Source organism: Callorhinchus milii, unplaced genomic scaffold, assembly GCF_018977255.1.
Source record: "Callorhinchus milii isolate IMCB2004 unplaced genomic scaffold, IMCB_Cmil_1.0 Scaffold30, whole genome shotgun sequence".
NCBI lineage: Eukaryota > Metazoa > Chordata > Chondrichthyes > Chimaeriformes > Callorhinchidae > Callorhinchus > Callorhinchus milii.
Window position 1 is genome coordinate 3,914,358 of NW_024704771.1, and position 13,117 is coordinate 3,927,474.

General features: G+C 50.0%; 1 protein-coding gene across 1 annotated transcript; it reads left to right on the forward strand.

Annotated features, from left to right (window-relative positions):
- Nucleotides 1–12,878, forward strand: vps52 (VPS52 subunit of GARP complex; the record flags this gene model as incomplete). Its single annotated transcript, XM_042344864.1, is given in 18 exon segments — nt 1–42; nt 507–582; nt 953–1,020; nt 1,486–1,661; nt 2,251–2,401; nt 3,372–3,472; nt 4,173–4,305; nt 4,662–4,719; nt 5,486–5,619; nt 5,965–6,120; nt 6,955–7,073; nt 7,543–7,666; nt 8,254–8,349; nt 8,719–8,826; nt 9,501–9,566; nt 10,187–10,298; nt 11,777–11,895; nt 12,472–12,878. Coding segments are annotated over 18 exon segments (1,986 nt in total), but the record flags the coding sequence as incomplete, so codon positions are not given.
- Nucleotides 12,879–13,117: the final 239 nt, after the last annotated feature.

Sequence of the window (13,117 nt, forward strand, 5' to 3'; positions counted from 1 at the left end):
GCAAACCTCGAAGATGAATTGGTGAAGGAAGCGCTAAAAACCGTAAGTTTTTTTTTTAAGCCCTGGGTTGGCGACATCTGCTGCTGTGTCTTGACCATTTCTGTTTCACCATCGTGGAGTCTGACAGCTAAAGCCGCAGAGCTTGCCATTGATATCGCTGTCTGGCAAGCTTTCCCACTGCGTTTCACCCACAAGATATAACAAGGACCCCACCCGTTGGGGCTTTGGATTGCAGGGTTACGAGGATCCGAGTGGGAAATCTCCCTATCACCGGTGACTGGTCTGCCCTTCCCGGTCCTGCCGATGGACCAGGACGGCTGTGTTGGAATACTGCGGACCTGACTGGCTCAGGACCTGGACCAGAGACCGTCACAGTGGTCCGGCTCGATTATGACACTCTGGTGGTGGGGGGGTGGGGGGGAAGCTAATAAAAAAAATTAAACTGGAGCCTCGGGATTTTGTTGTCCAAGTTCAGACGTCATGAATTTCAACCTTTTCTCTTTCAGGGAGTGGATCTGAGGCATTACTCCAAGCAAGTGGAGACTGAGTTACAGCACATAGAATATGCATCCATCAAGGACTGTATCCTTTTTTCGTGCAGTCCTGTAACGCATTGGTCAGATCGCTCGCCTCGCAAGCAAGAGGACTCGGGTTCAATTCCCGGGCAGGGCGAACCCTGAGGCAAGTTTCCTTACTCCGAAGGATGGCACCATTACAATATGGCACTCGGCCACGAGCGCCAGATAGATGGAGGCTTGGGGGAGTCAGAGAATGGAGTAAAGTGTGAGAGGGAGGTGGATAGAGACTTGGGGGAGTCAGGGGAAGGATTGTGGTATGAGTCCTGACATGGGTGTTGCACCCACAACTTTCTGACTCGGGCAAGATGGCTCCCAGACTGATTGCCATCTTTGTTTTCTTTTGATTGTGAGTCCTTATCTATGGTCGTTTTCAGACATTAAGGAGAGTCAAAACATCGCCAGTCTTCATAACCAGATCACAGCCTGTGACACCATCCTGGAGGTAAGGCGCACTCTCTCTTGATAATAATAATCCTTGCATTTGATATGACGCCTTAACACGTCTTCGAGACGTCTCAGAGGGTTTCACAACATACTTCAAAGTGGATTGACTGTATATTTACTGATAGGTAAACTGATATTGACTGATAGGTAAACTGATAGGTGTGTGGAGTAAGGACCCTTGTCCAGGGATTTGCCCTGCCCGAGAATCAAACCCGTCCTCTCACTTGCTTCTTCGAGACGTCTCAAAGCACTTCACAGAATCTAACTATAAAGTGAATTGACTATATTTTGTGAGTGAAACGTATTGTATTCTCTCTTGTCTGTTGTCCCAGTGCCTTCGGACTTGCTTCAGACCTGAAACGCGCTGTAAAAATGTTCTTGCTTGAACAGATTTGTTGTTGTTTTTGTCCGTCTTTGCTCCTGCTAACGTCGCCCCTTCTCGATGTCTCCCGCGCGTGAACAGCGGATGGAGCAGATGCTCAGCACCTTCCAGTGTGACCTGAGCAGCATTAGCTGTGAGATCCAGACGCTACAGGAACAGTCCATCGCCATGAACATCAAGCTCAAGAACCGTCAGTCCGTCCGCAGTGAGCTAAGTCAGCTTGTTGATGAGCTGGTGGTGCCCAGCTCCATGATCAAGTGAGTCTCAATCAAGTCTCTGCCTCTGCTCTCTGACCTCCCAGCTGTTTCTATTAATAACAACTTACATTTAGTAGAGCGTTTCGCCCACAAACTACACAGTCAATCCAGTTTAGGATATATGTGGAGTCCTGTAGCGTAGCGCTTAGAGCACTCACAAGCGAGAGGATCTGGGTTTGACGAAACCTTAGGCAAGTTTTCTTACCCCACACGCCTCTGTTTACCCAGTAAGTAGGAACCCACCCGGTTGTTAGTCAACTGGTGGGGTAAAAACTCCTTCAAAAATATAACAATAATAATTTAGCCAATTAATCCATGACTTTTTGAGACGTTACTGTACACAATTGGCCGCCATGTTTTGCCCACAAGGGTCTTGAGACGGGCCTTGAAGAGAGCAAGGGAAGGGGTGACATGAAGGGACTTTGGGGTGGAGTTCCAAAGGGTGGAGGCAGCGAGGTCCCCCGATGGTAGGGCAGGCTGGGGTGGGGTTCGTAGAGCAGACCGGGGCCTGCTGAACGGAGGGAGCAGACAGGTCTATGTGGAGTTAACAGGTCACAGAGGTAAAGTCATGCTCTTTGTTGCATTTCAGTATCATTCTGGAATCACCAGTGACGGAGCAGGAATATCTGGAACAGCTTCATGAGCTCAACAACAAGATCAACTACGTGAAGGAGCAGTCTTTCAAGGAGACTTTGGCTTGCTCTGACGTGCAGGATATCCTCGACCGGCTCAAGATTAAGGTGAGCCTATAAACGCAAGCTGTGTCGTGCGCCCAAAAAACTCTTCCTCTATCCCCCTGCCTTGTCCCCTCCTTCCCCATTTTCAGGTCCGCCTGAAGACCTTCCTCTTGACCCACACTAAACTCCCTCTACGTCACACCATTCCTCTTGACCCACACTAAACTCCCTCCACGTCAGACCATTCCTCTTGACCCACACTAAACTCCCTCCAAGTCACACCATTCCTCGTCAGGCTCCACTGGCTCTTTAGCACAGAATGGATCGAATTTGAAATCCTCTCGTCTACCAATCCCTGCATACCCTTGCACCTCCCTACCGCTCCGACCTGCTTGCTCCCCACTCCACCGCCTGTTCGCTGCCACTGCTCGGCTGGCTCTGGCCTCCTGCTTGTCCCTCGTCCCATCCACTCCACTATCGGTGGCCACTCTTTCAGCAACTATGCCCCAAAGCTTTGAAACTCTCTCCCCCCACCTTGCACCCTCCTTACTCTCTCTTATACCACGGCTGAAGACCTTCTTCTTCGAATGTGCTTACAGGCACCTCACCCCCGGCTCAGCATCAGGCTATGCCAGTGTTAAGCGTCTTGAAACGCTGCCCACGTGAAAGGCGCTATGTCAATGCAAGTTGCTGTTGTTGTTGTTGGCTCAGTTGGTAGTCAAAGGGTGTGGGTAAAAATCCACATGGGGACTTTGAGGTCACAGACTCCAGTGAAGGGAGCCCTGAATTGGCAGAGTTGCCACTCCTTTGGGTGTGATGTTAAACCGAGCTCCCGTCTGTGCCTGTTTAGGCGGACAATAAAGATCACAACACCGCTACATTCCCCCGGATAAGGTTGGTCACTCACTTCACGGCGGTTCAGCCACTGCACCTGAGGCTCGTTGTGCTGTGAGACGTCTCAATGACGCGATAAGGTGTTATACCAAATGCAAGGATTATTATTACTGTATTTAAACGTTTGATCTTGTTTCAGGCCGTCACAAAGATCCGGGAGTTCATCCTCCACAAAATCTATTCTTTTCGCAAACCCATGACCAACTACCAGGTTCCTCAGAACGCACTCCTGAAATACAGGTCAAATTTACTTTTGGTATCTGTAATATAATAGTGTTCGTGTTTCCCAGCTTTTAATTCCTTTCCTTGTGTATGACTTGTACACTACAAATTTACACAGCGTTAAATTGTAAAAATCAAAACAACTCTTTTCAGAGCGGTCCAACTGGCGGCCCGCGGGCCACATCCGGCCCCCTCCGCTTCCTGCATTTCATCTGGCCAGTCCGCTCCCTCCATAACCTGTAAAGGTTACGTTTCTGGAAGGAACCAGAAAAAATATTGCTCGTGGGTCCCACGGACTTTTCTCAAATCCGGCCCTCAGCAGCCCAAAAGGTTGGACCCCCCCCCCCCCATTGGTTTAAATTATAAAGCTATAAAATCTAAACGTAAACAATTTCTTACTCCACACGCCTCTGTTTACTGTGGTTGTTAGTCGATTGGCAGATAGCTTTCCTTCAAAAATAGACCAATAATAATTGGGTCAGTCAATCCACGACTGTATGTGGGACACTGCTGTGCGCAATTGGCTGCCACCTTTCGCCCACAAAATTGTCACTCCATTTTTCAGTGTATTCTGTGAAGCACTTTGAGAAGTCTCGACGTGATGAGGCACTGTGTCGAACGCAAGGCTTGTCATTGCGTTGGAGGCATGAGTAAGGATCAGCCGAGCATTGAACAGAGCGCGTGGCATCTTGATCTGACTGTCCTTCTCGCTTTTCAGATTTTTCTACCAGTTTCTCATGGCGAACGAGCGTCACGTAGCGAAGGAGATCCGGGATGAATACGTGGACACCATGAGCAAAATCTACTTCTCCTACTTCAAATCCTACACTAGCAGACTGATGAAAGTGCAGGTCAGATGTTTGGTGACGTTATACTGTGATCAATCAGCCATTTCCTTGTGTTTCTCCTTGTCCCTCGTCCCCTCCATTCTATCTTCGGCGGCCATACTTTCAGCCACTAGACCCTGAAGTTTCTCCCCCAATCCTTCCGCCTTGCCCCCGATCTCCCCTCCTTTAGATCATGAGTGAAGATGTTCCTCTTCAACCATGCTTACAGTCACCTCCCCTCCCTCCCCCGCTGGTCCGGCTTTGGGCTCCGCCACTGAAGCGCTCCGAGTTTCTAGCCTGCGCGAAGGGTGCTGTGTAAATGCAAGTTGTTGTTGTGGTTCCTCTTGCAGTAACCTACCTCACTGTGCCCTGTTCCGCAGTATGAAGAGGTGGCTGACAAAGACGACCTGATGGGTGTTGAAGACACAGCAAAGAAAGATATCCTTCCCCAGATTCTACAGTAAACCGCACACAAGTCATATCAGTTGGAACCATACATTTAGTATGACTTGTGCAAAGTATGTGTTGTGTCAGACTTACGCTGAGTGTAACGGGACTCGGGCAAATGTACGACTTAGGTGATTATATGATTTTTTTTTACTGAATTACGGTATTCCAAAGAATCTTATTGTAAGGCAGTAAGAGTCAATCTCTTCCCCCACCACCACCACCATCTCCCTCCGCTCCTTTTGGCTGCGGAGGGCTTTGAAGACGGAAATATAAGTTGTCATTGTTGCATTGTCTCATTTAATAATAATAATAATCCTTGCATTTGATATAGCGCTCTTCACGTCGGGAGGACGTCCCAAAGCGCTTCACAGAACACACTGCAAAGTGAATTGACTGTATATTTGTGGGCGAACGCGGCAGCCAATTGCCCACAGCAATGTCCCACAAACAGTCGTAGATTGAAAATGACCAATTTATTATTGTTTTTGGTTTGGGATGGATTATTATTAGGCTCTGTGTGGAGTAAGGAAACTTGCCCGAGGTTTAAGTTGCCATATCAAATAGCCGAGCCTCACTATTCCTCTGTGACTACAACTTAACATTGGGAACCTGCTGAGGAAGGTAAAGGTGACCTGGAAACAGAGTGTGAGGCAGGAGTCCACAACTTACTGCAATGATTTCTGTTGTGAGTGGAACTCAGGCGTGTGTGTTTTCTTTTCAAGAGCAAAGGATGCATTTCTCCTTAACCCCTTACGCTTTTTCTCCAAACCGTCGCTGAAAAACCGCAACACCATCTTCACGCTGGGGAACCGGGGGAATGTGATCGCGTCCGCTGAGCTGGAGGGTCCCATCATCGTCCCTCATGCAGCGCAGAAGAACGACTCGCGGGTAACGCAGGGAATTTCTCTGGCGATTGCGTGTCGTCAAGTAGTCAGTGGGGAGAGGGGTGATAGTGATGTATAATAATTCTTGCATTTGATGCAGCACTTCATCACGGTCTTCGAGACGTCTCAAAGCGCTTCATAGAGTTGTTGCTGGCGCTCCGATGCAGCGCTGTGCGCATTTGGCTGCCGCGTTTCATACACAAAGCACAGTCGATTCGCTTTATAGTATATTCTGTGGAACGCTTTGTGACGTCTCAACAGCGCGATAAAGCGCTTTATCAAATGCAAGGATTATTATTATTGTGTTGACTGTTCTCGCTGCTGACAGCCGTTCTCCTCTGCCCTCCAGTACCCGTTTGAGAGTCTGTTCCGTAGCCAGCACTACGCCCTGCTCGACAACAGCTGCCGGGAATACCTCTTCCTCTGTGACTTCTTCATGGTGACGGGCAACTCGGCACAGGACCTCTTCAACGCCATCATGGGCAAAACCCTCACCATGTTCCTGGTGACTGTGCCATCCAGTCGAGGGATCCTATGTGTGGGGGTGGGGGGGGGAGGGAGGGCGAGGGAGGACTGTTTCTCTTCAAGGAGTGATGCTGGGTCAAGCAGATTATTATTATTAATTTGATATTAGATTTATTTATTTAATATTTGATATATATTTGCTTTGAGGCGACTTTCGAAGACGTGATAAGGCGCTATAATCAGATGTAAATATTACATAGAGCTTTATCATGTCATTAAGACATCTCAAAGCACTTCACATTCACATAATATACTGTAAAGTGGAGTGATTTTGTGGGTGCAACACGGCAGCCAGTCGCGCTCAGCAGTGTCCCACAAAGCCACGGATTAAGTGACTAAATTATTCTTATTTATTTTGAGGGGGATTATTACCTAGTGGAAAGCGATCCGCTAATCGACCTAACATTTGGGTTCCTACTTACTGCTAGGTAAACAGGCACGTGGAGTAGGGAAAGTCGCCTAAGGTTTCGCCCCTCCAGGGAATCGAACCCAGATCCTCTCGCTTGTGAGCTGAGTGCTCAGATGCACATTGTCGAAGATGTAGATCCTACCTACGTCCAAGATAATATATTATGTCAGAATAGAGCTGAGTTAAGGGGTTTTATGAGAGGGATTCTTAATGGGACCCACACCTGAGGCATTGCAGTCGGGTGATTGTGTTATAATGGGGGGAGGAATGCCACGTTTCACCCACAAATCATACAGTGAAGCGCTTTGAGAGGTCTCAATGATGTGATAAGACGTTGTATCGAATGCAAGGATTATTATTCCGTCAGGATTGCAGGATAAAAGCCCTCTTGTTCCTTTGCTTTAGAAACACATGGACAATTACGTGGCGGATTGCTTTGACAGCATCGCTATATTCCTCTGCATTCACGTCATCCTCCGCTTCAAAACCATCATGGCCAAGAGAAACATCCCGTCAGTCGATAGGTGAGTGGAGTCAACGGGAAAGGTTTACAACATTTGTTTTTAAAAACACAATGGCCGACTTTTGGGTCATCGGCTGCCGCTGATGTCACTTACTACCAGCTGAGCGTATGTAACATATGCCGCTGATCATTACTGATGCGCGCAGGGTCCGCAAAGTGGCATTAGTGGCGCTTCCTGCCGTGCAGGAAAGTGACGTCAGTGGTGACCCAGAGGGAAGGAAGGTAGAGGAGATCTCCCCCTGTGTTTATAGCTGGTTCACCCCCTATCCTCCAAAATGGAGGGACAATCACTTAGACCTGGTGAGAATTATTTAGCAGAGACTGTGAGTTAAGGCTGGGGTGTGTGTATCGAATGGAGNCCCCCTCAGTGTATGATGAGGATAACTGCTGTAGTTTGACCAGTTAAGGCCACTTTCCCAATGCTAAAGGCAGCAGAAGAGAGTTTGAGTTGATGACTGTGATCTTTTCAGGTACTGGGGCACACTGCTGGATATCCTGTGGCCAAGGTTTGAACATGTCCTGGAGTTAAACATTCAGAGCATCCGCAACACCGACCCTCAGAAGCTCGGGGCACTGGACACTCGGCCACACTATGTAAGGGCTCTCTTTAGTTCGCACCCTGGTGTCTGTTTCTAAAGGTTGGGTTTTCAATTGAGGGTAGAGGCTTCACCATCAGCAATAGCGCCTACAGTCTTTCTGCTCCCAACCTCTGGAACTCCAGCCCACAGTCCATTCACCTTGCTCTCTCCCTTGAAGACCCAACTCAAGACCTCCTCTTCGACTAGAGAGCCTTCGGTCGCTCTGGTATCCCTGCCTCCACCCTTCCTGATCCCAACCCCCAGCTCGGATCCAAATCCTTGGGACTTTGGATTCAGCCTTGGGACGTGTGAAGGTCTTCAGACGCAATCAGAAGATGGGGAAGAAAGGGGCAAGACGGGGGGATTGAGGAGAGTGTTGGACAGTTTTGGGGCTCAAAGCCCAGCCACCGATGGTGGAATTGAGACCACGAAGGACAAGCAAGAGGTTCGGAGCCCGCCAGGTAGAGGCACCGTCTAAGAGGTAAGCAGGTCAGAGAGGTAGAGAAGTTGCCAGGGCATGAAGGGATTTGAAGATGAGCGTGAGGATAAGGCGCGAGATCAAATGTAAGGATGATGATTATTATTAAGTTGTTTCTTCTCCAGGTCACCAGAAGATACGCCGAATTTTCATCAGCAATTGTCAGCATTAATGAAACCTATCCCAACGAGAAGACTCACTCATTACTTGGACAACTGCAGGTCTGTGGCAAGTTATGTTAAACTGAGGTCCTGCCTGACCCTGTTCAGGTGGCTCCACTGAATCATAGCATCTTAGAGCATAGAAGGAGGCCTAAGGTTTTGCCCCGCAGGGACTCAAACTGGGGTCCTCTCGCTTGTGAGGCATGTTAACCATTACGCTGCTGGGCTCTCCTTGATAGTGAGAGCGCCTGGCATGGAACAAAGGTTGTTATTATTAGTATAAGTTCCATGTGAAACGCAATGAGGATTTGCATTTACATGGTGGTGAGGGGGTTGTGTGTTCGTGCACCTCGTGTCCCTCTGTGGCGGCTGACGTGTGGGTGGTGAAGAGAGGGAGGTCTCCCAGTGACGGCTCTGTCTCTCACTCAGGTAGAAGTGGAGAATTTCGTCCTGCGAATGGCTGCCGAGTTTGCTTCCCGGCGGGAACAGCTCATCTTCCTGATCAACAACTACGACATGATGTTGGGCGTCTTGATGGTGAGTCCGGTCATTCGCCTTCACCGGGGGTTTGTGGGGGTGCGAAACAGGAGAAGGTGGCAGAGGGGAAGTGACCTTAAATTGGATTTTTTTTTTTTGGTCAGCCTGACACACACAGAAACCCGTCGCCGGGTGTCTGACGCTCGCGGAAACACATCACCGCGATCAGCCGGGTGTCCGAAACACGGAAACCCATCACCGTGCTTAAGAGCATCCAAACCAAGCTGAGATTTCCATGCATCCCACCTACGTGTAGAAATCCCAGAGATAGATCGTTGGAATGGAACGTGCACTCCTGCTTAATTAATTCCGGAGAGTAATGGCGCAGGTTGCAAAGAGCCAAGGCTTGGAAGGACCCCAGAGTGAGTGTTGGCGTAACTGCTGGAGTCTGACCAGCTAAAATAACATAATTTGCCATTGAAAGCTTGAGTGCCCTGGAATAATATGGACCCTATAGACCCGCCGAGCTTAGGAACCGGACTAGAAACCGTCACAGAGGGCTGGCTCGATTCCGACAATCTCTTGCGAAGCATGTCATCTTGAAGCCGGTCCATTTCCCAGGAGATTCTGCTTGCCTTGCCCCTGCCCCTCCACCCCCACCTCCCCCCTCCACCCAAGGAGGATACTCAAGCCAAACCCTAAACTGAGTACCAAACTGTTTTTCTCCTGCACAGGAGAGGGCCACGGACGACAGTAAAGAGGTGGAAAGCTTCCAACAGCTTCTCGGGGCCAGGAACCAGGTCAGTGATTTCATACCCTCTTCCCCACAGCTTTGCTCATCTAACAACTTGTGTATATGAGTGGAAGCCGCCTTTACCAGTCGCCGGTTAAACTAAACGAAATGCCCAGCCCCGATTCATTTGGGTTCTTGCCCGCTTTAAATCTGCCTATTAATTCGGACAAAAATTTGGTTACTCCGGACAAAATGGTGGCCGCTGAATCTATTCGCTCGCGACTTCCGGTGTGACTCAGCGGCTCCAGGATGGAGATGGGTGCAGTCCAAGATTGATTGACAGCAGACTCCAGCCAGTCACATGCAGCTCCAGGCTGTCAATCAGTGAAGGAGCGGAGAAGGATAAGGGGGCAAGTCAAATCATGGTTGATTGACGGGCTGGAGCTGCTTGTGATTGGCGGACCCGCCTCCGCTCTCCTGGTGAGCGGGAAGAGGTACATTGGTTAACCTCAGACGCTGCTTAAGCCGGACATGGCTGCCCCTTGTGTGTCCGTCTTAAGTGGCTTCCGCTGTATCCAGATAATATTTCAGATACTTGGCCTCGGAGGAGGGCACACTAAATCTTACGTCAAGACCGGGCCTGGGCTGTGAACGGAAACGAGGACTAATCCCATTTGCCCTCTCCAGGAGTTTATCGAAGAGATTCTGTCTCCGCCTTTTGGGGGAATGATCGCCTTTGTGAAGGAAGCGGAGGTTCTGATAGAAAAGGGCAACATTGAGAAGCTGAAAGCAGAGGAAGGTAAGATTGTGGGGCGGTGTCTCGCCTCTGGTCCATGTAATGTTTACATCGCAGAACCAGGCCATTCAGCCCATCAGGTCTGTGCTTCACCACTCAGGCAACCCACAATAATATAATAGTCATTTAATAATAACAGTAAATTGACTGTATATTTTGTGGGCGAAACGTGACAATGACTCACAAACAGTCGTGGATTGAGTGACCAAATTATTATTATTTCTAATAATTGCGACACGAGGGTGAATAAGAGTGTGTTAGCGACTAAGCTGGGCTGAGACCTACAACTAAGCTTATACCTAATCCTGACTCAGACATAGGCCGTGAATACAACAACAAGGTTACATAACGTCTTTCATGTCGGGAGGACGTCCTAATGTACAGCATTTCAGACCCGAGCAGGGGTCGGGGCGGGGGGGGAGAGGGGAGGGGAAGGGGGTGACCGATCGCATGGTCGAAAAGAAGGTTTTTTCAGGCGGGACTTGAAGGAGGCTAACGGGGGTGAGGTGGAGTAATTGAATAATTAAAATTAATTAAAGTGAATTGAAATGAATACAACAAGAAATTCCATTTAAACAACGCCTTTCACGTCGGGAAGAAGTCCCGAGGCGCTGGACAGGCAGGGACTTGGACCCGAGCAGCGGGTTGGGATCAGGGAGGGTAGGGGTAGGAGGGAAGGCGCGGTTGAAGTGGAGCGTCTTGAGACTGGCTTTGAAGGAGGCAAGAGAGGGGGGGAGGCGGAGGGACTGTGGGATGGAGTTCGGAGGTTGGGGGCAGAGAGGCTGATGAAGGGGGACACGGAGCCTGCCGGAGCGAACAAGGTCGATATAGTTAGCCACAGCAACAAAATTACATGTGTCATCAGGAGGATGTCCCAAGGCGCTGGACAGACAGTTTACGGACCTGAGCTGAGGATCGGGGTGGGGGAGGGCAGGTGGGGAAGCAGGAAAATCGAAAGCACGGTCGAAGAAGTGGGCCTTGAAGGTGACGAAGGAGGGGGCGAGACGGAGGGACTGCGGAATGGAGTTCCGGAGGGTGGGGCAGAGTGGCGGAAAGCCCGCCCGCCGATAGTGGCGCGAGCAAGGCATGAAACAGGCCGGAGCCCGCTGAGCAGAGGGAGCGAACAGGGTGGTAGGGGGTTAGGAGATCGGAGAGGTAGGGGGGGGAGCAAGACTGAAGGACCAGGATCTTGAACTGTATCCTGTGTGTGATGGGAAGCCAGTGGAGATGGGTGAGGATAGGGTCCCGGAGCCGAGCGCAGGAGAGGACACGGGCTGCAGAGTTCTGGACGATCTGCAGCCTGTGGAGGGAGGAGTTGGGGAGGGAGAGAGGTAGTGAGTTTGCACAGTCGAGCCTCGATGCAGATCACAGAGGTAGGAAGGAGCAAGGGCTTTGAAGGCGAGGACGAAATATATCGATACTTTTAAATACTGCACATTTTAAACTTCCTCCTCTGTCTGTTTGTTTCTCGCGTGGCTCAGGCCGGGTTGTGCAGTTAGTTCGGGGCTTTGCGGCCACCTGGAAGCAGGCAGTAGAGAATCTCAGTCAAGACGTCATGAGATCTTTCACCAACTTCAAGAACGGGACAGGAATCATACAGGTAATCATTCCAATCCTTTCTGGGTGTATTGTAGCAAGAGCCAGGGGGCTCTGTGCGATTACGTGTCGCTGTTGACGACAAAGCATTGCTCTTGAGGCTGTGCTCCATTCAAGGCGGAGAGAATACAGGAAGAACGCACCAGAGTTTCGGGGCGTAGTGGTCGAAAGAGCCGCCACTAATGGTGGAACGGAGGGCACGGGGCACACGCAGAAAGCCACAGCCAGTCGTCGGAGACAGTGGGCTGTGGGGTAAGCGGGTCGGAGAGGTAGGGAGGGGCGAGAGTGCGAAGGGATTTGAAGACGAACGTGAGGATCTTGAAATTGATCTGTTGGGCGATAGGGAGCCAGTGAAGCCCGGCTAGAATTGTTTGAAGGGGGTACGGAGTTTAAGGTGTGATAGGGAGCCAGTGGAGCCCGGCTAGAACTGGTGTGAAGGGGGTACTGAGTTTAGTACGAGTGAGGATGTGGGCTGTGCCGTTTTGGATTAAGTGGATTTTATGGACGGTGGAGCTGGGGAGACCGGCGAGGGGGGCATGGAATAATTATACGGCTCAGACTTACATTACTGTGTTTGCAGGGAGCTCTGACCCAGCTCATCCAATACTATCACCGTTTCCACAAGGTCCTCTCTCAGCCGCCCTTCAAGAGCCTGGTGGTGAGGTCTGAGCTCATTAACATCCACCACCTTATGGTGGAGGTCAAAAAGCACAAGCCCAACTTCTAGAGGCCATGAGGGGTCTGTTCACCAACATCAGGACTGTCCATGGTAGGTCTCGGGGATAAAACAGAACTAAGTTGCTGTGACGGTTTACTGTGTGGGTCAGTGTGTATCCTCGTGGGCGGGTTTCACCGCTCCTTTATCCGCGGAGCGCTGATGTTCAGCCTGGGAGCGAGTGTAGCCCCTGACTGTACAGGTTCTCTACTCTCCAAGGCCTCTGTTAGAATATGTCAAACCTTGTTTTAAATTAAACGGTTTGTGGTGAAGAAAATGCCTCCAATTGTTGTGTTGTCCTCGCGAGCGAGAGGACCCGGGTTCGAGTCCACAGACAGAGCAAAACCTTAGGCAAGTTAACTTACTCCGCACCACACGCCTCTGTTTATCCAACAGCTCATAGGAATCCAGTTGTTAAGTCGATTGGTGGATTTTTTAATCACATCTTCAGCCGGTCTTGAAGTGAATTGACCATATATTTTGTTAGTAAAACGCGGCTGCCAATTGTGCA